At 47.8% G+C, this 25933-nt stretch overlaps 2 protein-coding genes across 9 annotated transcripts in view; one reads left to right on the top strand and one right to left on the bottom strand.

Moving 5' to 3' along the window:
* csnk2b (casein kinase 2, beta polypeptide) overlaps window positions 1–5810 on the bottom strand; it is a 33093-nt gene extending 27283 nt beyond the window's left edge. For 3 of the 6 annotated variants that reach the window (XM_067973951.1, XM_067973955.1, XM_067973953.1), the window contains exon 1: window positions 5650–5810. The gene's annotated coding sequence lies outside the window, so the exon portion shown is untranslated. The other 3 variants (XM_067973952.1, XM_067973956.1, XM_067973954.1) reach the window with 3 other exon arrangements.
* Window positions 5472–22281, top strand: nfkbil1 (nuclear factor of kappa light polypeptide gene enhancer in B-cells inhibitor-like 1). 3 transcript variants are annotated; one of them, XM_067973948.1, is made up of 6 exons: window positions 5472–6298; window positions 7160–8753; window positions 9805–10091; window positions 11854–11966; window positions 12682–12805; window positions 21420–22281. In XM_067973948.1, the coding sequence occupies exons 3-6, from the start codon at window positions 9821–9823 to the stop codon at window positions 21986–21988; spliced, it is 1077 nt and encodes a 358-aa protein (XP_067830049.1). In that variant the 5' UTR covers window positions 5472–6298; window positions 7160–8753; window positions 9805–9820; the 3' UTR covers window positions 21989–22281. The 3 variants fall into 3 exon arrangements, with proteins under 3 accessions (XP_067830049.1, XP_067830051.1, XP_067830050.1); XM_067973950.1 differs by lacking the exon at window positions 7160–8753; XM_067973949.1 differs by lacking the exons at window positions 5472–6298; window positions 7160–8753 and adding an exon at window positions 6305–6403.
* The last annotated feature ends 3652 nt before the right edge of the window (window positions 22282–25933 follow it).

Below are 25933 nucleotides of genomic sequence, written 5' to 3'. Positions count from 1 at the left end.
TGCAACTCCACCTCGCAGGAAACCACTGGTTGACATGTCGCAATTGTAGCAGCAGCAGCAGAGGCCACCAGGACCGAGACCCCTGTAGCAGCAAGATATAAGGATCAACTTAGAATCATACAGCACAGAAGGCGGCCATTCGACCCATCGTGCCTGCTCTTTGAAAGAACTATCCAATTAGTCCCTCTCCCCTGCTCTTTCCACATAGACCTGCAAATTTTTCCTTTTCAATCACTTCATTGCAAAAAAATAGGACTGCTAGTAGAGCAAGGAATACTGTACTTCCCAACTCTCAAAACTTGTCACCTGAATACAGTTTGAACGAAACAGCAGAGACAATTTATCAATGTCGCAACAAGGGTTTCAGCAATTGGTAAGGTGTGTGAAATGTTCATGCTGTCTCCACATGAACTGTGATAAACACTCAGCAGTAGTCACAAACTTGGGCTGCGACTGAAGGAAGCACTATCTGAGCTGCAAAACAAACACTAGGACAAGGTTGTGTAGGTTACAGGTTTGTCAAAAGAAACAAACAACTTGCATTTATACCACACCTTTCATAGCTTAACAAAGTCCCAAAGCGTTTTACAGCCAATTAAGTACTTTTTGAAGCGTAGTCACTGTTGTAAAGTAGGAAACGCAGCAGCCAATTTGTGCACAGCAAGAACTCACAAAACAGCACTTAAACAAATGTCCAGATCTGTTTTAGTGATGGTTGAGGGATAAATATTGGCCAGGACACCAGGAGAACTCCCCTGCTCTTCTTCCAATAGGGTCAAGGGATCTTTTACATCTACTTGAGGGCAGATGGTGTCTCTGTTTAATATCTCACCCAAAGGACGGCACTGCCAATAGTGCAGCACTCCCTCAGTACTGTCCTGAAGTGTCAGTCTCGATTTGCCGCTCAAGTGGGGCTTGAACCCATGACCTTCTGACTCAGAGGCGAGTGCGTTACCAGTGAGTCAATGCAAGCAGTTTGAGGTGACAAATTAAGAGCATCACACGTTAACATGTATTGGCTTACGTTTGATACTTCTGATTGGTGCCATTGCACGAAACATGCCTAGTGACAACATTGAATGTAGAATTTCACTGAACAAAAACACAGATAGGAAGAGGAGAGAAAGGTGAACAAGTACACATTGATTGCTCAGTAGCACTGGGACAAGCTTCCCAGCTAGGTTTGCGGCATTTGATCAAACAGGACCACTGTGCAAAAAGCAGAGATCAGCTTAAATGGATCTTTAAATAGGGGAGGGTTTAATCAAACATGAAAAGATCCTAGTGCACAGTCAGCCTGTCTGCAGCTGCTGTCATGTCAGCTACACATGGGGGAAGAATTTAATTGCCTTCAACCCTTCAATACCTGAAGGTATAGGGACAGGTAATATATATTTTCCAAAATACTTTTGTTTCAGTAAAAACTGCTTCCCTCTGCCAAGTTCGCCTCCCTTTTCCCTCCCAAATGTACCATACAATTCTTTACTCAGTTATTCCAGGCTCCCTCCAGGAGTTCCAGTACATCACAGTGCTGTCACCGGGATTTCAGTGAAAGGCAATGGGCAGGGGAATGTTTCACACAATAAGCATTTTTCTATTTGTACCCGGAGTATCCAATGAAAGGCATGCGGATTGATGCCGACCCATGAGATCCTGTTAGCCGGTCTGCCGTTCCTACTTTGCCTGCAATGAAAAGCTTGCAGCCTCCGCTCTTTAAAATATCCAATTGGTGGATTTAGACCAATGAAAGGTGCTTGTACCAATGATAAGCGGCATTTAGCAGTCCTCCAGGCTGGGAAGTTCGAAGAGCTGAAGCTAAACTTCAGGAGACCACGTGAACACCCAGTGGACATAACATGCCCCCAATAACAGGACCTACCCACTCACTGTATGGGAGCTGGGATAATCCTACCCCTAAGAACAGGAGCCTCCCACCCAACAACTTGCATTTATATAGCGTCTTCAAGTAGTAAAACATCCCAAGGCGCTTCACAGGAGCTACTTCCAAACAAAAATTTGACACCGAGCCAGGACAAGTGACCAAAAACTTGGTCAAAGAGGTAGGTTTTAAGGAGTGTCTGTCTTAAAGGGGGAGAGGCAGAGGCAGAGAGGTTTAGGGAGGGAATTCCAGAGCTTAAGGCCCAGGTAGCTGAAGGCAACAGCCACCAATGGTGGAGCGATCACAATCGGGGTTGTGCAAGAGGCATGAATTAGAGGAGTGCAGAGATCTCAGAGGGTTGTAGGAAGTTACAGAGATAGGGAGGGGGAGGCCATGGAAGGATATGAAAACAAGGATTGTCAGCAAAATTGAAGCCAATGGAATAAAAGGGGCAGTGGCAGCATGGATACGGAATTGGCTAAGTGACAGGAAACAGTAGTGATGAACGGTTGTTTTTTGGACTAGAGGAAGGTGTACAGTGGTGTCCCCCAGGGGTTGGTACTAGGACCACTGCTTTTTTTGATATATATTAATGACTTGGACTTGGGTGTACAACGCACAATTTCGAAATTTGCAGATGACACAAAACTTGGAAGTGTAGTAAACAGTGAGGAGGATAGTAATAGATTGCAAGAGGGCATAGGCAGGCTGGTGAAACGGGCGGACACATGGCGGATGAAATTTAATGCAGAGAAGTGCGAAGTGATACATTTTGGTAGGAAGAATGAGGAGAGGCAATATAAACTAAATGGTACAATTCTAAAGGGGGTGCAGGAACAAGGAGACTGGGGGGGGGTGGGGGTATATGTGCACAAATTTCAAGGTGGCAGGACAAGTCGAAAAAGTAGTTTTTATAGAGACAGAGTACAAAAGCAAGGAAGGTATGTTGAACCTTTATAAAACACTGGTTCGGCCACAGCTGGAACATTGTGTCCAATTCTGGGCACCGCACTTTAGGAAGGATGTGAAGGCCTTAGAGAGGGTGCAGAAAAGATTTACTCGAATGGTTCCAGGGATGAAGGACTTCAGTTACGTGGATAGGCTGGAGAAGCTGGGGTTGTTCTCCTCAGAGTACAGAAGGTTAAGAGGAGATTTGATACAGTTGTTCAAAATCACAAGGGTCTAGACAGAGTAGATAGAGACAAACTGTTCCCATGGGCAGAAGGGTCAAAAACAAGACGACACAGGTTTAAGATGATTGGCAAAAGAACTAAAGGCGACATGAGGAAAAACTTTTTAACGCAGAGAATAGTTATGATCTCCTCAAAGGGTAGTGGAAGCAGCTTCAATCGTGGCTTTCAAAAAGGAATTGGATAAATACTTGAAGGGAAAAAAATTTGCAGGGCTACAGGGAAAGAGCAGCGGAATGAGACTAACTGGATTACTCTTACAAAAGAGCTGGCATGGGCTCGATGGGCCGAATGGCCTTTTTCTGTGCTGTAACCATTTTCTGATTCTATCAAAGTTTCCCTATCTTCCTTTATGGTTAGTTTTAAACTAAAATTTGGTGTTGTTACTGTTTAAAAAACTGACATGTGAAATTTCATGGATCTTACTTATAAGATATTGTTTCCACAATAATAAAATCTTGAAAGCTACATAACATTCTAAAAACTTTTAGTCAGCCAGGTGTTTGACTTGTGAAAGTCACATTTGAAAGTTGCCAAAGCAAGCTACCGAGAAATCAGCACCTGTACAGTTTCTGTTTGCACAATCTCTCCTTGTAGTAATACAACTCACCAAACCAAGTTCAGAGATTAGGGCAGGCACAGGCTCACAATGAATGCGAGTGCACTGTTAGAGGTTAAACAGTTAAACCCACACAGTTTACCAATACAGAGGGCTGGTAAGCTTTCCGCTGTCGGACCTGTTAAGGTGCTGGCATGCAGAGTACACCAAAGCCCACCCAGTGGGAAGAATTCCAGGCCCTGTGAAAGGTCTAATGTAACCTTCGCATTACATTAGTGAGCCAGGCTGGATGGTCAATCAAACACTGCCCAAAGTACTGCAGACCTGCCTAGTTCACGTATTGGATTACCAAGACTGCCACAGATGGTTGACATAGTTCTGAATTTGCCATCGCAAATGTGTATCATCTTGGAGCCACTATGACCCTGAAAGAGATCTCACCCCCAACCCCAAGAGGATAGATTTTTAAGTCACATTTTTATGAACTACAGAAACTGCCTCAATAAGTTATTTACAGACTAAAAATACTGAAAACACTTAACATTATGAGATCATGTCGTGCATCTAAAAATACAGCAATAACTAAAAGGCCTCTACTTCCAACAGTAAAACGTTATTTTGAGATTAAAGCAACAAAAAACATCACAGGATTGCAGATCTGAACATGAGCAGTCAGTCCACACACAAATAAACTAAACAACCAGCAGAGAGAAAACCCTTATGGTTCATAGAAATTATTTATCTGAGTGAAGTATTTTTCATTCAAGAGAAACCTCTAATTACGTACAAGGCTGCATTTATATTAATTAAACATTTTAATTAAAATGCTTCTACATTTATATTGCTATGAAATTAAAAACTCACCTTGTAATACCACGAACCCTTATAATTACTGAATTTTCTGGCTGCTGCTATCAAACCCCTCCATAAGAGTTTCACCTCAAAGACCTACAACACTCCCCCACCCCCAAAAAATTAACAAATCGGAAACAGATAATGATGAAATGGATACAGAAGTTAAGAGCAATACCTCACAAATGAGAGCAAAACAACACTCAGGTCCTAATGTATCGGTCGGGAAAGCAGCGGGAGATGGTCAGGCGCTATATCCCACATATAAATCTTTCAATTTATAGGCGAGAACTTGGTGATTTGGCCACCAAAAGGGCCGGCTAACTATTCGGCAATACCTCAAGTGCCACAAAATGTGGCTGTGCTCTCCTTGGAATGGCAGGAGGCGGGGGGGGGGGGGGGGCAGAAAGAGAAGAATGCGGTACTCCGCCCACTGCGCCTGCGCTCGGGGGCAGGTGAGCGCAGTGCACGCTGGGATTTGTAGTCCAGCGCTGCCCGTCACCCTTCCCGCCACGGCCCACACCTCGGGCCGACCGAACTACAACTTCCGTCATGCGCCGTTGGAGACTTGCCTCCTCCCTCACCACCACCAACCCGCCGGTTCGCTCGACGCTTGAATATTTCGGCCCGATTAAACCGTATTTTCGACATAACACACAACGATAATTTAAGATTACCGCCTATTTTAAAACCCGACCGTTAGAAACACAAAAGCGTTGGTAAATTAAAAATAGAATATATGGTAAAAAAAAATCTACCAGCCTCGGGTACGGGTCGACCTATCTTGACTACCGGAAACGTGGTGCACTTGACCGACAGCGCGGTAATCCAATCAGCGTCGACCCGCCCCCTTGAATCCCACTTGCTATTGGCCAGGAGCGGGGGAGGAGGCGGGACATACCTTCCTCGGTGGTCAGTCTAGGTTGTCGCCCCCTCCCTTCCCCTTAGCAACGTGGCCTAGTTCAGACAGGCTTCGCCGACCGACACACCGAGAGAGACAGAACTAAAAATTAATCGCTTCATTTCTTTGTTTTTTTAAAAAAAAGTCTATTTTTTTTTTCTACCTGCTTTGGCTAACGCAGCTCTCCGATTTAAATCGCTAGCATTTTCCATTGGAGGGTTTGGTGACATAAATAGAAAGAAATACATAAGATTTGTAAAAGATTTACCAGTCAGGAGAGTCGCTGTTTTTAATTTTTTTTGTGTGCGTGTGTGTGAGAGAATCTAACAACCAGCCAGAGGGTCCGCGATTCCCCGGATTGTCCTCACTCCCGGTCCGCGCGCTCGCCCCCCAACTCCGCTCAGGCCCAACTTCCGCTGCCGGCGGGAAGTGACGACCGCGCCGCCTTGGAAACCAGCCCCCTGGCAACCAGCAACAAGGCCTCGGGCTTTCTCACTTCTTGCCTTCGAGACGAAAAAAAAACAAATTTCCTGACTTCATTTTTATGGTTATTGCGATAACCCAAAGTCTTCTGGGGAAAGAGATCGAGTTTTGCCTTTTTTTTTTACATAATAAGGAGACACTGGGGTCATCAAACAAAAAAAAACCCCAAACAAGACCATGTTTTAATATATTATTTGATATATTTGCGATATTTAGTTATGTGTATATTATTTATTTTTTTCAATGCAAACGTTTGTTGCGATTTAGTTATTAAATCCTGATCTGGGGTTTGAGCGTCCTGGCGCTTCTGTCTCCTGTCAGAGTCTCTCTCACTCCACGGTGGGAACAATCGTTGCGGAGCGTGTTTCACTCAGACCGTATTGAAAGGAGGACCGGTTCCGGCTGTGAAATACTTCCCCTCGCGGAGGCCACAGGTATCAACAAACACCCCCCAGAGCGACTTTACCTTGTTATGATAATTGCTGTCTATTCATATTAATTTCTGGTGATATTAGTTGTCACATTTACTGGTTGTGTTGGTGAGTAATGTTGTTATTGTTGTTTTAGGGGTGCCCCCCCTGCCCTTCCCCCCAGTCCAAAGAGCTGCACAGTGGGGACTTGGGTGGGGTCATTCCTGACTTAAAGTCTCAGTTTTTAAGTGTTTAATTTTTGCTGCTGATGAAAATCAATTGAAACTTTAAGGGATATGGGCCAAAGGCGGGTATATGGAGTTAGATCACAGATCAGCCATGATCTTATCATGATGTGGAGATGCCGGTGATGGACTGGGGTTGACAAATGTAAGGAATCTTACAACACCAGGTTATAGTCCAACTGTTTTATTTGAAAATCACAAGCTTTCGGAGGCTTTCTCCTTCGTCAGGTGAGTGTGACGAAGGAGAAAGCCTCCGAAAGCTTGTGATTTTTCAAATAAAACAGTTGGACTATAACCTGGTGTTGTAAGATTACTTACATATGATCTTATGAAATGGCGGAGCAGGCACGAGGGGCTGAATGGCCTCCTCCTGTTCCTATAAACTGATGACTTCACGCCTGCAAGATGAACAGGCAAAGTGGAAAGTTTTAAGTTCGATAAGATTTTTGGAATCCAGCCCCTTCTCTTGTCCCCAGATCTACTTCCTGCTCCAAATCTAGACTGCTTGGTCCTTATGGTGGGATCAGTAGTTTCTTTTTCTTCATTAAATGGACATTATTGGCCTGAAAAGTTTGTTTTGGAAAGTTGCGGGAAGACTGATTATTGTAAACACATCTTTCTTTTTAAATGGCCTTCACAGAGTGAATAGGAAAAGACTGTCCTCTGGTTGGGGAGTCAGTGATGAAGGGGGTCGTCACTTTAAAAAATATCAACGAAAGAGCAAGGAATGAAGTTCGGAGAAATTTCTTTACACAGAGGGTTACCGGAGCACTGGACGGTTTGCCACAGGGAGTGTTTGGAAGAGAGAGAACATTGCATCTTTTAAGGGAAAGTTGGATAAGTATTCAAAGCAGGGGACGATACAGAGCTACGAGGAGAGAGCAGGGCAGTGGGATTAGTTTTTCTAGCAAAGTGCAGTCACGTACACAACGGGCTGTGTGGATTCCTCCTGTTCTGTAAACTATGGTTTACCAGTACGTGTGCATCCTGTCGTTATTAGGCCCCTATATGTCTTGTTTGGAAGGTGGCTGGGTGGGCAGTTTGTGAGATCTGTCCCGGGTAACAGTTCATCTTATTTATTTATTTATTTATTCCCTCCCCCCTTCCCCTATCTGGAAGGTAACTGGAATAAAAACAGAAAATGTAGGAAACACACAGCAGGCCAGGCAGCATCCATGGGGAGAGAGAGAGAAACAGAGTTCACATTTCAGGTCGATAACCTTTCATCAGAACTGGAAGAAGTGAGTTCATCCAAAGCTCTGATGCCCATATCCTAACTCGCACCACGTCCTGTTTCCCCCCCCCCCCCCCCCCGCCCCCCGTCACCCGTCACCCCTGTGCTCGTTGACCTACATTGGCTCCTGGTCTGGCAAGGCCTCGATTTTAAAATTCTCAACCTTGTGTTCAAATCCCTCCATAGCCTTGCTCCCTACCAGTCCCTGTAATCTCCTCCAGCCCTACAACCCTCCGAGATCTCTGCTCTTCTCCAATTCTGGCCTTTTGCCCATCCCCGATTTTTAATCACGGCCGTGCTTTCTGCTGCCTCGGCCCTAAGCTCTGGAATTCCCTCCCTAAATCTCTCCGCCTCTCTCTCTCCTCCTTTTAAGATGCTTCTCAAAACCTACCTCTTTGACCAAGCCTGTCCTGATAAAACCTTACGTGCTCGGTGTCAAATGTTATTTGATAAGGCTCCTGTGCAGCACCTTGGGATTTTTTTTTTACTATGTTAATGGTGCTACATAAATGCAAGTAGTTGTTGTGTATAAGCAAGTACAGAGCCAGGTGTGGGGGGGGGTGAGAACAATGGAGTAGGTCTGTGGGTTGCACTCAGTGCTGTTCTTCCCCACTCCACCCACCCTGCAGACGACTGAGATCAAGACTTCAGCAGCATGTCATGTGTTGTTGCTCCAGTGTTGTTGTGGATGCACATTTAATGCATTATTTTCTGACACTAATGAATGTACAGTGAACTACGGAGAACTTAATGCAAGAAAAGTAATTGAGCCTTGACAAGACTTTTTTTTTCTGAATCGGAAATGTCATTAGAGTCAGAAAACATTATCTAAATGGGTAATAATCATCCACTGTTTATCAAAGGTCAGTAAACATGCTCCCAGAAAATAAACACGCCTCATCCCACTGCTTATCTCATGCACGGTCAGAGTGACGAGGGGCAGCTTGGTGTGACCAAGAGTGCAAGCAAATTGCAAATGGCGTTAGAATCGAAGAAAATGGTGAGTAACGGCCATTTGTGTGGTTTTGGGCTCCGCACTGCAGGAAGGATGCTGAGGCAATAGAGAGGGTACAGCGTGGATTCACTGGGATGCCGCCTGGTGTGAGGAAATACAAAAAAAAATGGCAAAAGACCTGGAAAAATTGGGGCTGTTTTTAATAGAATAGAGGAGACTGAGGGGTGATTTGACAGAGGTGTTTAAAATTATGAAGGGATGGGAGAGTGTAGATGGAAACAGTCTGGTTCCAGTGATTGAGGGGACACAGGTATAAGATTAATTGGAAGAGATTTAGGACGGAGAGCAGGAGAAACTTTATCTTTACACAAAGACTTGTGAGGCTGTGCAGTGCTGTTCGATAGTGAATGAAGCAACAATCACTCATTTAAGAACAGGTTAGATAGGAGGTTGAAGGAAAGAGGAGTAAACATATGGGAACAGGGCAGGCACATGGAATTAGGACGGCTGCTCATGTGGAAGATAAGAATATTGACCGGTTGGGCTGAATGGTCCATTTCTGTGTCATAAACAGTTACAGACTGGGGTTATTCTCCTTAGAACAGAGAAGGTTAAGGGGAGATTTGATAGAGGTGTTCAAGATCATGAGCGGTTTTGATAGAGTAAATAAGGAGAAACTGTTTCCAGTGGCAGAAGAGTCGGTAACCAGAGGACACAGATTTAAGGCGATCGGCAAAAGAACCAGAGGCGACATGAGGAAACATTTTTTTACGCAGCGAGTTGTTCTGATCTGGAATGCGCTGCCTGAAAGGGCGGTGGAAGCAGATTCAATAATAACTTTCAAAAGGGAATTGGATAAATACTTGAATGGAAAAAAAGTTACATGTCTACGGGGAAAGAGCAGGGGAGTGGGGACTAATTGGACAGCTCTTTCAAAGAGCCGGCACAGGCACGATGGGCTGAACGGCCTCCTCCTGTGCTCTCACTCCCAGGTTTCTGAAACTCTTGAAATAATTCACTGGTTGTTCTGGACCTTGTGATCTTGGTTATTCCTGAACAAGTCTATATTTACCATTTTTCTTTTAATATAAATCAGGCTTTTCACCGTTGCCATGGTTTCCCGGAAGCAGCAGAAGTTGCTGCACTATGTGGAGGACGGAAGCGTGCTGAAGTTGAAGTCGTACCTCCGCAAGCATCGCGAGCTGAGGGTGACGTTCGCCGGGCGGAGGGGCCGCACCCCGCTTCACGTGGCCTGCTCGCGGAGAGACGACGCCGCTGCCCGACTGCTGTTGAAACACGGAGCCGACCCTTTCATCCAGGACCAGAAGGGAAATACTCCACTGCACCTGGCAGCCAGGGAGGCGGTGAAGAAAGGAAAGAGAGGTGATGTGACGTCTGGGATTGAAGGGGCGGGGACCTGGGGAGGGAGCTCCGAGCTGGCGGGAAGGACCAGTTTCTTTTGGACCTGAACATTGTGCTTATCAAAATGAGGAATGCTGGTGCTGGGGATTGGAACATTTCCCATTTCAACCACCCACTGTCAGCATAAGGCACTCCCAGATCAGGTACAGCACGGGCTAGATACAGACTAAAGCTTCCTTTACACTGACCCATCAAACACTCCCAGGGCAGGTACAGGGTTAGATACAGAGTAAAGCTCCCTCTACACTGTCCCATCAAACACTCCCAGGGCAGGTACAGGGTTAGATACAGAGTAAAGCTCCCTCTACACTGTCCCATCAAACACTCCCAGGGCAGGTACAGGGTTAGATACAGAGTAAAGCTCCCTCTACACTGTCCCATCAAACATTCCCAGGGCAGGTACAGGGTTAGATACAGAGTAAAGCTCCCTCTACACTGTCCCATCAAACACTCCCAGGGCAGGTGCAGGGTTAGATACAGAGTAAAGCTCTCTCAGGGCAGGCACAGCACAGGTTAGATACAGAGTAAAGCTCCCTCTACACTGTCCCATCAAACACTCCCAGGGCAGGTACAGCACGGGTTAGATACAGAGTAAAGCTCCCTCTACACTGTCCCATCAAACACTCCCAGGGCAGGTACAGCACGGATTAGATACAGAGTAAAGCTCCCATTACACTGTCCCATCAAACAGGTCAGGTACATCATGGCTAGCTACAGATTCAAGCTTCGCTCTGTACCAGTAATGTGCCATAAACCTTAGAAGAGCAGCCACTGTGTGACATTTTTCTATTTCCCACACTAGCCAAAAAACAAACCTGAATCTGTGCCTGGAACATCTGGTCTTTGTTTCCCGGCAGAGGTCATTGGTTAGCGGTCAGGAACAGGAGCCGTTGCCGTCCTCCCCCACTGCACTTGTTGAGACCAGTTAGCTCGGCACAGACTAAGGATTGGAATGGAGGAGGGGGTCATCCTGGCTCAGTGCCACACCAGACAGTGCATTTATCCATTAATTCAAGGCTTTTCCAGCCTATGCTGTGGTCCATCTTTGAAACACACGCTTGCCTGTTAGTCATAGGGGAAGCTGTGCGATTCTTCCACTCCTTGCTTATAAATTAGAAGCTATCAGCAGACGTCATGGCAGAAAGTGACAGCAGGCCTCTGGGATTGATTCTGGAGTACTAACAGACGCAAGACATGGAGGGTTTGGGGGTGAGAAAATAAAAAGAAAGAAAGAACGTGGATTTATACAGCGGCTTTCACGACCCCAGGACGTCCCAAAGCGCTTTACAGCCGATGAAGTACTTTTGAAGTGTAGTCGCTATTGTAGGAAACACGGTAGCCAATTTGCGCACAGCAAGATCCCACAAAGAGCAATGTGATAATGACCAGTTAGTGATGTTGGTTGAGGGGTAAATATTAGCTCAGGACACCGGGGGAGAACTCCCCTGCTCTTTTTCGCAATAGTGGCTGTGGGATGTTTTACCTGAGAGGGCAGACGGAGCCTCGGTTTAATGTCTCATCTGAAAGTCGACACCTCCGACAGTGCAGCGCTCCCCTCAGTACTGCACTGGGAGTGTCAGCATAGATTAGGTAGTCAAGTCTCTGGAGCAGGACTTGAACCCACCACCTCCTGACACAGAGGCGAGAGCGCTACCCACTGCTGACACCCATAAGAGAGGGATGAGCTCTCTTGTCTAACCGTATGCAATCTCATCCTTTCCAGTCTATGAGGATCTCGTGGTTCCTCTGGAAAAGCATTGCCCGGCTGCGATGGATGTGCTGAACGAGGATGGAGTCACTCCAAGAGACATTCTCAGGTCACTGACGGAACATCAGGTAACCTCGCTTTCTTAAGTGACCCCGTCTGGCCTGATACTCCTTTTCAATGTTAGTGACCTCACAACAATAACATTTTAACCGGTATCCGGATTTCGGGCGAGCTTAATTTTTCTTGGGAGGAGCTGGTACCAAGGCGGGTTGTGATGTACTCGCTGCGGCCTGGGATGAAATGAGCTAGCTCAGCACAGACTGGGGATGGAACTCCTGACCTCCTGGTCCATATGACACATTGATTGATTCAACCACCGGGGAAACTCTTCTTCCTTCATGGTTTGACACAGTTGACCACACCATCCTCCTCCAACGACTCTCCTCTGTCGTCCAGCTGGGTGGGACTGCACTCGCCTGGTTCCCTTCTTATCTATCCAGCCGTAGCCAGAGAACCACCTGCAATGGCTTCTCTTCCCACTCCCCGCACAGTTACCTCCAGAGTCCCTCAAAGATCGATCCTTGGCCCCCTCCTATTTCTCATCGACATGCTGCCTCTTGGCAACATCATCTGAAAACGCAACATCAGATTCCACATGTATGCTGACGACACCCAACTCTACCTCACAACCACCTCCCTCGACCCCTCCACTGGAAAATGAACACAAAATTTCCGTCCACGTATGTGAAAATATTTACAGTAATGAGGAAAATGTGCCTTGTATACAAAACAAAAGCACAAACCGTTCCAGTACAATTTTTGTTTTTTTAAACATAACTGCAGTGTCCAGGAGCACCAACTGAGGAGAAGAATGACCCGAGGAAGGAGCACGCTGACAGAGAGTGGTATCACAAGCTCTTTGGGGAGTGCGAGGATGAATTCTACCAAAAGTGTGGACGATATGAAGGTGAGAAGAATGGAAAGGATGTAAGAATGGCCCAGGGTGGTGCTTTATATTGGGCTGTGTGCGTGCTCTGGGATCTGGAGCAATACAACAGCATAAAAATACCTTTCTCCCTCCCCCTCCCCCTCCCCCTCCCCACTCCCCTTCCCCCTCCCCACTCCCCTTCCCCCTCCCCACTCCCCTTCCCCCTCCCTTCCCCTTCCCTTCCCTCCCTTCCCCTTCCCTCCCCCCTCTCCACTCTCCCCCCTCCCCTCCCCCCCTCCCCTCCCACTCCCCCCCTCCCCCCTCCCCTCCCCCCTCCCCTCCCCCTCCCCCTCCCCCTCCCCCCCCCTCCCCTCCCTCCCCTCCCCTCCCCCCTCCCCTCCCTCCCCCCCTCCCCCCCTCCCTCCTCCCCTCCCCCAGTTTTCTCCTTTCCTCTCCTGTAGGTGCTGATACCGTTCCGGGATGGAGCTCCACAGGTGTTGGCTGCCCTCAAGCCTCACCAAGTGAGTGCTGACAGGCTATTCAACTATGTCGCACCTCATTGCCTGAGCAGTTATACTCTTGTTAACTTACAGTAACTAAACTTAAAGAGATAAGCCAGCTTAAACACGATCCCACTTTAACAACATACATGTCGCATGTTATAACACCCCTGCCATAAAACAGCGAGCGTGTCATCTGACTTACGATGAGCAACACCAACTAATACATTCATCGTTTTGCGTGTGTCGTGCGTCACATTTTAAATGTGTCCGTGGGACGAAAAAGAAATCTGTCGCCCTTTCCGATTGTTTCCCGGGAACGTTGTACCAAGCGAAAAAGCAGCTCAGCACTTCTAGATCACTGTTTCTGAGCACAAAATTCTTTCTAAATCCCAGCTCTGCTCGGCACCTGTCGTCACTCTTCTTCCTTTAACATCGACTGAACGTACACCCGACCCTGCAGCTCAGGTGTGTTTGTTTTGAATTAATGATTGAAGCAAACCTTGTTTTTTTTTCTACACTTTGCACGCACATGGCGTGATTTGCTTCGCAGAAACTCCCATTTATGCACAAAAATGTCCCAGAGGCAATGAAAGTGGCAGCTGCTGATCGATAATGAATCACTTGCCCTATTAATGAGACAAACTTGGACTCTTCATTTTCTTAAGTGGTGTTTGTTGGAAGGTTTGAGGTTCGAAATTCTAATATGCGTATTGTTAACATAAGCTTGTGTGAATTTGTGATTCACTGAATCTTTTGATGTTAATTTTTGAATTCATAGAATCATAGAGCACAGGAGGAGGCCATTTGGCCCAATTGTGCTGGCTCTTTGAACAATCTAGCCAATTAGTCCCACTCCCCAGTTTTTCCCCTTCAAGTATTTATCCAGTTCCCTTTTGAAAGTTACTATTGAATCTTCTTCCACCGCCATTTCAGGCAGCGCATTCCAGATCATAACAACTCGCTGCGTAAAAAGATTCTCCTCATCTCCCCCATCTGGTTCTTTTGCCAATTACATTAACTCTGTGTCCTCTGGTTGCTGATCCTTCTACCACTGGAAAGCTTCTCCTTAGGAATTGGCAAAAGAATCAGAGGCGACATGAGGAAACATTTTTTTACGCTGCAAGTTATGATGATCTGGCATGTACTGCCTGAAAGGGCGGTGGAAACAGACTCATTAGTAACTTTCAAAAGGAAATTGAGTAAATACTTGAAGGGAAAACTTTTACAGTGCTATGGGGAAGGAGCAGAGGAGTGGGACTAATTGGATAGCCCTTTCAAAGAGCCAGCACAGGCACGATTAGCCAAATGGCCTTCTTCTGTGCTGTACCCTCTATGATACTTTGCTATTTACTTTATCAAAATCCTTCATGATTTTGAACACCTCTATCAAATCTCCCCTTTACCTTCTCTGTTCTAAGGAGAACAAGCCTAGTTTCTCCAGTCTCTCCACATAACTGAAACCCCGCATCTGCTTAATTGGCACCCCACACACCGCCTTAAACATTCACTCCCTCCACCACTGGCGCAACATGGCTGCAGGGTGTACCATCTACAAGATGCACTGTAGCAACTCGCCAAGGCTTCTTCGACAGCACCTCCCAAACCTGTGCCCGCTACCACCTAGAAGGACAAGGGCAGCGGGTGCATAGGAACACCACCACCTGCACGTTCCCCTCCAAGTCACACACCATCCTGACTTGGAAATACATCGTCGTTCCTTCATCGTCGCTGGGTCAAAATCCTGGAACTCCCTACCTAACAGCACTGTGGGAGAACCTTCACCACACGGACTGCAGCAGTTCAATAAGGCGAATCACCACCACCTTCGCAATTAGGGATGGGCAATTAATGTTGGCCTTGCCAGCGATGTCCACATCCTGAGAATGAATTAAAAAAAAAAAAAATCCCTTGAACCATTCTAGTAAATCACTTCTGCAGCCTCTCCAAGGCCTTGACATCCTTCCCAAAATGTGGTGCCCAGAATTGGACTCAATACTCCAGCTGAGGCCTCAACCAGTGATTTATAAAGGTTTAACATAACTTCCTTGCTTTCGTACGGTGCAGCATCTGCAACACGTGTAGGAGGAGAGTGATCTATAAGTTTTGCAATACTTCAGGTGTCAGCTGTAGCCGAGGGGAACTTGTGTCAATACTTAAAAAGTTTTAAATATAAAGAAAGCAAGCCAGTCATTTCCAGCGTACAGAGAGACTTACCGATCAACAGAAAGTACCTGCTGACTGACTGATTCACGAGCAAACGAAAATGACGGGCAGGAAAAGACCAATTGGTGCATCAAGCCTGTCCCACACTCATGATGGCTGGACCGTCCTGACTAGTCACTTCCCACCGCTCTACCGCCCGCACCATTGTAATCACCTGGGAGAGACAAAAAAAGGAGAGAAAAAACCCAGGCCCAATAAGGAAAAGAAATTCCTCTCCGACCCACCTCACGCGACCGACACCAGTCCAGGAGATCACATGGACCAAGTCTTATCTGTTAAAACCCCTTACCTTCTATATGATGTGATCTCTGCCCCATTCAAGAACCAGTCCAGCTCCTTCTTGAAGACAATGCAGGCAGTCAGCACCCACCACACCAGCCGGCAACGTATTCCAGAGACTTCAGGAACTACCTTTTTAAGACAAAAAGGTACATAAAAGAAAGCCAATCTGATCCCTAATTAACCCAAAGGTCTGGCTGAGGACAATTGACCTCTCAGTGACCCAGGGATGCACATTGATGACATCATCTGGTTTTAAAGGGACACTCTAAGCTACACAGTTTCAGCAAAACACTACACTGTGGCTTACTTGGTATGATGCACCAATCCTTACAAAACAGCCTACCTTCCCACAGACCCTACTCAGTGTCACAGGCTCGTACAAATAAGGAAAAATTAAATCGTAAAGAAGGTTGACATCATACAGTGTGCAGCAGACTAGCAACAATATCGGGCTTAAGTACAAGTTTGTAGCAGTCAAAGTTCTGTGGCAGGATTTAGCCAGTCAACCACAATGTCCATCGATCACATAAGCTAAAGACGTATTTATTTTATGAACGTGAGGATGGTCCAAATTTACGGCTGCCATGGATACCCTCCCGGGTAGAAAGATATCCGTTCCTCCCACAAGTGGTCTAAATGTCTTCCTTCAATGACCCCTGGGCTGGCTGCTCCGTAGGGAGCTCCTTTGCTGTGCAACTCGATCAGATCAGCCATGATCTTATTAAATTGCGGAGCAGGCTCGAAGGGCCGATTGGCCTACTCCTGCTCCTATTTCTTATGTTCGCCTTTTCTCCCTTTGTGAAGGGTCTAGACAGAGTAGATAGAGAGAAACTGTTCCCATTGGCAGAAGGGTCAAGGACCAGAGGACATAGATTTAAGGTGATTTGCAAAAGGACCAAAGGTGACATGAGGAAAAACTTTTTTAAACAGCGAGTGGATAGGATCTGGAACGCACTGCCCGAGGGGGTGGTGGAGACAGATTCAATCATGGCCTTCAAAAGGGAACTGAATAAGTACTTGAAAGGAAAAAATTTGCAGGGCTACAGGGATAGGGCGGGGGAGTGGGACTAGCTGGATTGCTCTTGCATAGAGCCGGCGCGGACTTGATGGGCCGAATTATTCCTTCCGTGCTGTAACCTTTCTATGATTCTATGATAGACTTCAAGAGGATATAGACAGGCTGGTGGCATGGGCGGACATGTGGCAAATGAAATTTAAAGCAGAAAAATGCGAACTGATACGTTTTGGTAGGAAGAACAAGGAGAGGCAATATAAACTAGAGGGCACAACTCTAAAAGGGTACAGGAACAGAGAGATCTGGGAGTATATGTACAAATCATTAAAGGTAGCAGGCAGGTTAAGAAAGAGGTTAAAAAAGCATATGGGATCCTGGGCTTTATAAATAGAGGCATAGAGTACAAAAGTATGGAAGTCATGATAAACCCTTATAAAACACTGGTTTGGCCACAACTGGAGTATTGTATTGTGTGCAGTGCTGGGCACCACACTTTAGGAAAGATGTGAAGGCCTTAGAGAGGGTGCAGAAGAGATTTACTAGGGTGATTCCAGGGATGAGGGACTTCAGTTACGGGGATAGACTGGAGAAGCTGGGGTTGTTCTCCTTGGAACAGAGACAGTTGCGAGGAGATTTGATAGAGGTATTCAAAATCACAGAGGGTCTAGACAGAGTAGATAGAGAGAAACTGTTCCCAATGGCGGAAGGGTCAAGAACCAGAGGACATAGATTTAAGGTGATTGGCAAAAGAACCAAAGGTGACATGAGGAAAAACTTTTTTACACAGCGAGTGGTTAGGATCTGGAATGCACTGCCCAAGGGGGTGGTGGAGGCAGATTCAATGATGGCCTTCGAAAGGGAACTGGATAAGTACTTGAAAGGTAAAGATTTGGAAGGCTACGGGGATAGGGCGGGGGAGTGGGACTAGCTGGATTGCTCTTGCATAGAGCTGGCATGGACTCGATGGGCCGAATGGCTTCCTTCTGTGCTGTAACCTTTCTATGATTTCCCCCAATCTCCTCTCTTCCACGGTTTAAGTTCCCCTGGCTGTAATAGTGGGCGCATTTTAGCCTGAACTCCAAGTTCAAACTGCAAGTTTAAAGTTACCTGGGCCCACTGCCCATCCCCCCGACCAGGCCTGCTCTTTGATTTCGCCAGTCAGCACTGGATCTTTACTCAAATTTGGCTTCCAGTTTCCTGGACTTCTCTGCCGTCAAGAGTACGCTACTCTACTGGACTACGCTGCAAGATTCAGCTGCTGTGACTCTGATCTGCTATTCAGTTGTTTAAGTTTTACGGTAACTTTGTCCCGCCTACAGCCCATCCCCCACCGCTGCTGTTACCTGCTGAGGTTATGAGCGTCCTACTGGGCCTACTGATTTTTCAGCTTTATTTTGCTACAGTGTGGGTGCCCGGTCAGAAATTCACTCTCCTGGGCTGTAGTCCATTTCTCCGCCACTCCTGGATCTTTATAGCGACCTCCAACTTCGCCACCGTTTTCCTGCCCCTCGATCGATTCTGCACACCTGCTGGCTCTTCATTCCCGTGGAAGTACCTCCAGCAGCCCGTCCTCCAATACTCTACCCTTCAGATAGCTTCTGGACTCACTCGCCCTCCACAACTGACTCCGAACCTGGATATCAGCTCGTCGATGCTCCAAGCTGATTCCAACCTATCTGCGTCAACTTTATCCCACCACGGGACCCCTGACTTTAACTTTGGACTCCCTGCTACTGTCTCCTCTCTATCCCCTGTTTATTGCCAGGATATATCTATCACAATTTTGCTATGTAATCACGCCTATGTAACATGAGTTTCCCTGTGTCCATTCGCATGTGCGTTTTGGCTGCTGCTCTGGACCCGAGCCCATCGCTTCTATTTCTGCTTTTCCTCCGCCTTTTTTTTTCTTTTCTCTTCCCCCCCCCCCACCCCTCCCCCCCGCCAGCCCCTTCTCTCCTGTCGTCATGCCTCCTTTCATTTCTCCCCTCGGGCACTCTGCCCCTCCAAATCCCTACCCCAACCCTTCAGCGCTCCCCGGCCTTCCTACTCTCCTGCCGCCGTCCCAGGCTTGACTTCCTCTTAGATGAGCCTACAGCTTCCCTCCGTGCCTCTCCTGGCCTCCTCCGAAGGGCCCATCGAGGCACTCGTCGCTGCCTCCTTACGAGCAGCAACCCCCAACTGCCCCATCTTACTCCCTCGCTGAATTTCACGCCCAGCGCACCTGCCAATCTCCTTCCCATCCCACTCACCCCTCCCAGCGCTGACCCTGTGGACTCTGCCAGCAGATCAGCCATCACCGTCTCCGCATCTACCTCCAGAATGTCCGTTCACTTGTGAACAAGGCCCTTGCCAATCATGAGCTTATTGTGGATCGTGGCCTTGATGGAAACCTGGCTGACGGGTGATGACACCTTCCCCCTTCATGAAGCCTCCCTGCCTGGCTATACCTTCCACCACTTGCCCCGCCCAGACCATCGCGGTGGTGGTTTGGCCCTTATCACCAAATCACACCTTGGTCTGTCGCCCTACTGCTCTGGCACCTTCTCCTCCTTTGAGCATCTCACTTTGTTCCACCCCTTTCACCTCTCCTTTAAAATTCTCGTTCTCTACCGCCCGCCCAAATACCACGCCAAGTTTCTCACCGAGATATCCATTGCTTTCCTCCCTCAGCCTCTGAACCGAGTGACTTCTCATCCTCGGTGACTTCAACCTCCATCTCAACTCATCGTGCTCTCTCTCCTCTGAGTTCACTGCCCTCCTATCCTCCCTTAATCCCTCCCTCCATATCAACTCCCCAACCCATATTCACAGCCACCCCCTCGACCTTGCCATCTCACGTGTCCTCTCTGCTCCCATCACGTCAATCACAGATAAGGCCATCTCTACAGGCTCTCCCTACATCTTCCGTCCCTGCTCTCCTGTGAATTTATCCCTTTGGGAACTACATTTAGCTCAGTCATGGCATTTTAAACTTATTACGCCAGGGTATTCGCCCCCACTCACCCCCCCCCCCCCCATGAATGCATAGTTAGATATTCTGAAAGTTAGAAAATGGTGCCAGCCGTGGCTCAGTGGGCAGCACCCTCTCCTCTGGGTCAAAAGGTCGTGGGTTCAAGTCCCACTTCAGCGACCTGAGCTCAAAATCTAGGCTGACACTCCCGTTGCAGTACTGAGGTCGGAGGGGCCATCCTTCAGATGATACGTTAAACCGAGGCCCCATCTGCCCTCTTAGGTGGACGTAAAAAGATCCCATGGCCACTATTTCAAAGAAGAGCAGGGGAGATCTTCCCCGTGTCCTGGGCCAATACTTATCCCTCAACCAACATCACTTTAAAAAAAAAACAGATTATCTGGTCATTATCACATTACTGTTTGTGGGATCTTGCTGTGCGCAAAATGGCTGCTGCGATTCCTGCATTGCAACAGTGACTAACACTACACAAAGCACTTAATTGGCTGTAAAGAGCTTTGGGACCTCCCGAGGTTATGTAAGGAGCTGTATAAATGCAAGTCTTTCTTTCTTTTTGAATCGTGACAGAAGTCAAACGCACACTGTTCAGCTCCACCAGCAAATACAAAGCCCGCCCCGCATTACCTTGTTTTGGCAGCGGTGGAAAGGCACTTTATTTTTGTGGGTCTTGTTAACTGCAGCCGGATTCACCAGTTGGACAACTGACTGGTGCTTGATGAGGAAATGGTGCTGGGAAGTCAGTACTGTGCAATAATGGATAAGATATTGTGGTGAGAGTCTCAGCAAGAGAAGCTGTAGAGACTGGGGTGGGGGGCGTCAATTGAAAATTTCAAAACTGAGATTGATAAATTTTTGTTAGGCAAAGGGTATTAAGGGTTACGGACCCAAGGCGGGTAGATTCATCGGAGGTCTGTAGGGCCTGATGATGGAACGTAGGAACAGGAGGAGGCCATTCAGCCCCTCGAACCTGTTCTGCCATTCAATTAGATCATGGATGATCTGTATCTTAACTCCATTTACCCGCCTTGGTTCCATAACCCTTAATACCTTTGCCTAACAAAAATCTATCGATCTCGCTTTTGAAATTTTCAACTGAGCCCCAGTCTCGACAGCTTTTTGGAGCAGAGAGTTCCAGATTTCCACTACCCTTTGTGTGAAGAAACACTTCCTGACATCACCCCTGAACGGCCGAGCTGTAATTTTAAGGTTCTGGACTCCTCCCCCACCAGAGGAAATAGTTTCTCTCTATCTACCCTATCAAATCCTTTAATCATCTTAAACACCTCTATCATATCACCCCTTAATCTTCTATACGCGAGTCTATGCAACCTGCCCTCATAATTTAACTCTTTTAGCTCTTCTGGTGAATCTGCACTGCCCCTCCTCCGAAGGGCCCATCGAGGCACTTGTCGCTGCCTCCTTACGAGCAGCAACCCCAACTGCCCCATCTTACTCCCTCGCTGAATTTCACGCCCAGCGCACCTGCCAATCTCCTTCCCATCCCACTCACCCTTCCCAGCGCTGACCCTGTGGACTCTGCCAGCAGATCTTACTCCCTCGCTGAATTTCACGCCCCTCCGAGCCAGTATATCCTTCCCAGAGTGAGGGCTACACATTATGGATTTGGCCGATTTACCTTTTTGCTTTTGTTTTATTTAGAGGATTTCTGCGTACCCGACCCTGAGCCGCAGACTTACGACGAGTGGGCCGACCGCCTGGCCAAGGAGTACGCTCGCAAGCGGGCCTGGGCGGGAGGCGGCGGCCAGCGGAGAGAAGCCCCCAGGCAGCAGGAGGAAGAGCGCCAGCGCAAGGAGAAGGAGCAGCGGGAGTTCCAGGAGCGGCTGGAGGCGGAGCACCGCCGTTACCAGGAGCAGGCCGGGCGCAAAGCAGAGGAGCTGACCTGCAGCCGCAAGCGCCGCTACGAGCGAAACTGCGCCGCCGTCTTCGGCCCGACCGCCTCCGGCACGCGGCTGGCCTACGGGGACATCCCCTGGCCCGAGCCCAAGGGGACGGCGGAGGAGATGGCGGCGATCATCGTCCACGGGGTGGAGCGGAGCGACCGGGCAGCCTACCGTCGGTACCTGCGGCAGCAGCAGGCGGTCTGGCACCCCGACAGGTTCGCCCAGCGCTGCGGGGGACGTCTGGCAGAGGAGCACCGCCAGCGAATCCTGGACACGGTGACGGCCCTCTCTCAGGCTTTGAACAAGTTGTCCGAGAGCGTGCGGTGACGGCCGGCCTTTTATTCTCATCGAGCAAATGATGGTCTCCCCATCTCGAAGGGTCTCCCTCTAATGTCGTGGTGGGATCTCCCTCTGCTACTGTGTTTTCATTAGCCGGGGTACACGGTTGGCTGCCTGGAGATGGACTCGCGCCTCAAACTGTCGGAGATGACGTTCGGATCGCCAACTCTGACCGTATATTGTGTTCCTACTACAGGTCACAGGTCCCGTGACGCTCCATGTTGGAGTATGAGCGTGTTGTATCTGCAAATATGCCTTGTGCATTAAAGATCGTAACCTGATTTATTTTGGAGGGATTTCTTTTCTGCTGCCATCTGTTACTGGGACGATCGACCCATAGTAAGGGTGGATGAGTTCTCTTAGTTCATAAGGCCCCTTTAGTAGTAGTCGGAGATGGGGTAAACTCCCCGAAGTGTAACGCACAATGTGACCGTTATGAACATTGGTCATTTTATTCTGTTGGCTCCAGCGGCCCGGTCTGGATATTTGACGGGCTGGTTGTGTTTCAGGACGCACTGTGTGTGAGTGTGTGTGAGAGAGAGCTGGGGCTTGATGATATATTGCAGCCTCGTTCAATTGAACTCCGGAGCAGGTTTGAAGGTGCGACCAGTCAGAACACCGCTCGCTCCGGTACGATGGGACAAGGGTTCAAATTGCCCCTAATGGCAGCGGCCTGTGGGCAGGGATACCGAGGAAAACGGGGAACTGAGAGTGGGGGGAGAGAGAGGCAGCGGGTGGGCGAGGTGGAACACTTAATGTGCAGACGGGAGATGTTGGGCGGTGGTGAAGGTGCTGCCGAGGTCGCTGGGGGTTGTATTGGGGGCTCGGTGTAGGCCCGATTTTGGTGGGGGGGGCGTGTAGGGTAGCAAGCTGCTCCTCTCTTGCACTATTTCATCGTTGTTAACGGCTTGTTTCTCCGGGAATGGATTTGCACCAAATAATCAGTGTTTTAAATTTCAGACGTGGTACAAAAGAACCTCCTGGCTGATCCTTTGCTGGAGACACAGTGACGAAACTCGTGTGTCCTGCTAAAGTTTCTCTTTCAGTTCCCCTTTACTGCGTTTCTGAAAGCAGCGGTTCCCTTTGGGGAGTAAAAGAGGTCGAGCAGCAGCCAGCATCTGTCGTGGTTTGACCCCACCCTGTAGCTAATGCCTGACAACTGGAGTTTATAGTTCAGCTTTCTATTTCATTCATATTAACCACGCTGTGTGCTTTGCTTCACAAATCATGCTGGAGTCAGGGAAAAGAAACCACTGGCTGGTGAATCGTCATCAGTCCGTCACAGGGCAGTTATATCAAAGCACAGGGAGGCATAAAATGCAAGACTACCTCCGTCGGCCATGGCTCAGCGGGTAGCCCTCTTGCCTCCGAGTCAGAAAGTCATTGATTCAAGTCCCCCCTCCAGAGACTTGAACACAGAATCTAGGCTGGCACTCCCAGTGCAATGCTGAGGGAGCATCAGGTGGATGTAAAAGATCCCATGGCATTATTTCGGAGAAGAGCAGTGGTGTCCTGGCCAATATTTACCCCTCAACCGACATCACTTTTAAAAAAAAATTATCTGGTCATTTATCTCATTGCTGTATGTGGGATCTTGCTGTGCGCAAATTGGCTGCTGCGTTTCCTATGTTACAACAGTGACCGCACTTCAAAAGTACTTCATTGGTTGTAAAGTGCTTTGCGACGTCCTGGGGCCGTGAAAGGCGCTATATAAATGCAAGTCCTTCCATTCTCCAGGGAGTAGCTCCACACTGTGTGTGGTTTTTGCAGCTGCTGCGGCGTGATTAGAACTGCAGGGGTTGCAAAGTCAAGCTTAAAATAGATTGCCGGGAAATTTTTTAAACTGATCTTACTGCCGACAGAAAACGGGAAGCAACCGCTTCTTAAATCATGAAGTAACCGAGGGCAGCCTATAACGCTCAGTTCACAACAGTCTGGAATGGCTGCAGGTTCTCGTATTGATTTAGATCAATATTAGACCACACGTCACACTGATCCAATCTGGGGTGGGGAGGGTAGATTTTATCTGTGCACTGTGTTTAGTGAAATTAAACTTGTACCTCAGCCTTTAGATGTGTGTGCTTTTTTTTCATGGACAGTGATGTTTGAGCCGGTGACACAGTGCAGGTCTGGCCCCCTCGGTGATGCCCGATAAGGAGACTAGTTTCCGACTGGTCCGTTTAGTGGGCTCAGGTGTCAGAAAACGTGAGAGCAAAGCTTCGCCTGGACTAAACCCTCGAGAACCGGTTTCTGTCGTAAGCTGAAAACCATCCACTGTCAGTAAACAGTTTTTCCCCCCCCCACCCCCCCCAAGCAATGATATCCTGTTGGTGTGCCACGTGATGTGGACTGTTGCAAAATTTCTGGTCCATGTGGAGCAGTAAATTCAGAATCTTACAGCACAGAAGGCGGCCATTCGGCCCATCCTGCCTGTGCCGGCTCTTTCAAAGAGCTATCCAACCAGTCCGAAACTCCCCCCTGCTCTTTCCCCATAGCCCTGCAAATTCTTTTCCTTTTCAAGCACGAATTCAATTCCCTTTTCAAAATTATTATTGAATCTGCTTCCACCACCCTTTTCAGGCAGTGCATTCCAGATCATAACAACTTGCTGCATAAAAAAAAAATCTCTGCTCATCTCCCCCTCTGGTTCTTTTGGCAATTAAAACTTACATCTGTGTCCTCTGGTTACCGACCCTCCGGCCAGTGGAAACAGTTTCTCCCTATTTACTCTATCAAAACCCTTCAGATGTTTACTGTCTTCCGTGTCTTAGGAACATAGAAATGGGAGGAGGTCATTCAGCCCGTCGAGCTTGCTCCTCCGTTCAATTAGTTCATGGCTGATCTGTACCTTTGCTCCATATCCCTTGATACCCAACAGAAATCTATCGATCTCAGTCTTGAAAGCTCCAATTGTCGCAGCAACCACCACCATTTGGGGGGAAAGAATTCCAGATTTATGTTACTCTTTGTGTGACAACAAAGTATTCTCGTACTGCAGCAATTTTCGGGTGGTTTTTTAAAATCTCCTTTAAGCAGTGAGCTCTTCTGCTTATCGCTCACCAACAGTCGGTGAGCAGGCAGCAAACAGGCGGAAATTGTCACACTTCCCTTTGAACCTGCTGGAACTTGTGAAAAATATATTGCTGTTTGAGTGCACGCTGTGTCACAGCTGACACCCGAGTATTATACAGAAGCTGAAACACAACTGGACAAGACACAGATGTTGTGGTTTAACGGTGGTGTTTGCTGCACTGTTCAGCTGCCTAGGCCCTAAGCTCTGGAATTCCCTCCCTAAACCTCTCCGCCTCGCTACCTCTCTCTCCTCCTTTAAGATGCTCCTTAAAACCTACCTTTTTGACCAAGCTTTTGCTCACCTGTCCTAATATCTCCTTATATGGCTCGGTGTCAAATTTGGTTTGATAATCGCTCCTGCTCAGCACCTTGGGGAAGTTCTACTACATTAAAGGCGCTATATAAATGCAGGTGGTTGTTCTAGGTCAATATAATAACAATTCCGCATTTGGTACTACAGTGTGAGGTGCCCCACTTAACCATTTTAAATGGCCAAGCTGTTTGGTTGGTTGCGATAGCCCTTCCCGAGGGCTCCTTGGAGAGCACAGATCCCATCCCCCACTCCCACCCCCACCCCCGAGACACACATACCCTCCCCTCCCTGGACTTAAGGAACTGTAACCCAGGACTAGTCAGCAGGGGAATGGAATGAGAAAAGGGAGTTTGCCTTACCCGGTCAGTTCATTTAAACAGAGCTATAAGCCGGGGCACTAACTTACGGTGAGCAAATAAGTCAAATTCCACTTTTATTAAATTGGATTCTTACAAGTGCTTTTGGGAGAATGCATTTAGTAATAGTGTTCATTTATAATTAGGACCTTTAAGCTTATAGCGACTGCATATATTTGGTATTTCATCATC

Source organism: Heptranchias perlo, chromosome 39, assembly GCF_035084215.1.
Source record: "Heptranchias perlo isolate sHepPer1 chromosome 39, sHepPer1.hap1, whole genome shotgun sequence".
NCBI lineage: Eukaryota > Metazoa > Chordata > Chondrichthyes > Hexanchiformes > Hexanchidae > Heptranchias > Heptranchias perlo.
This window is presented reverse-complemented; position numbering and strand designations above follow the sequence as displayed.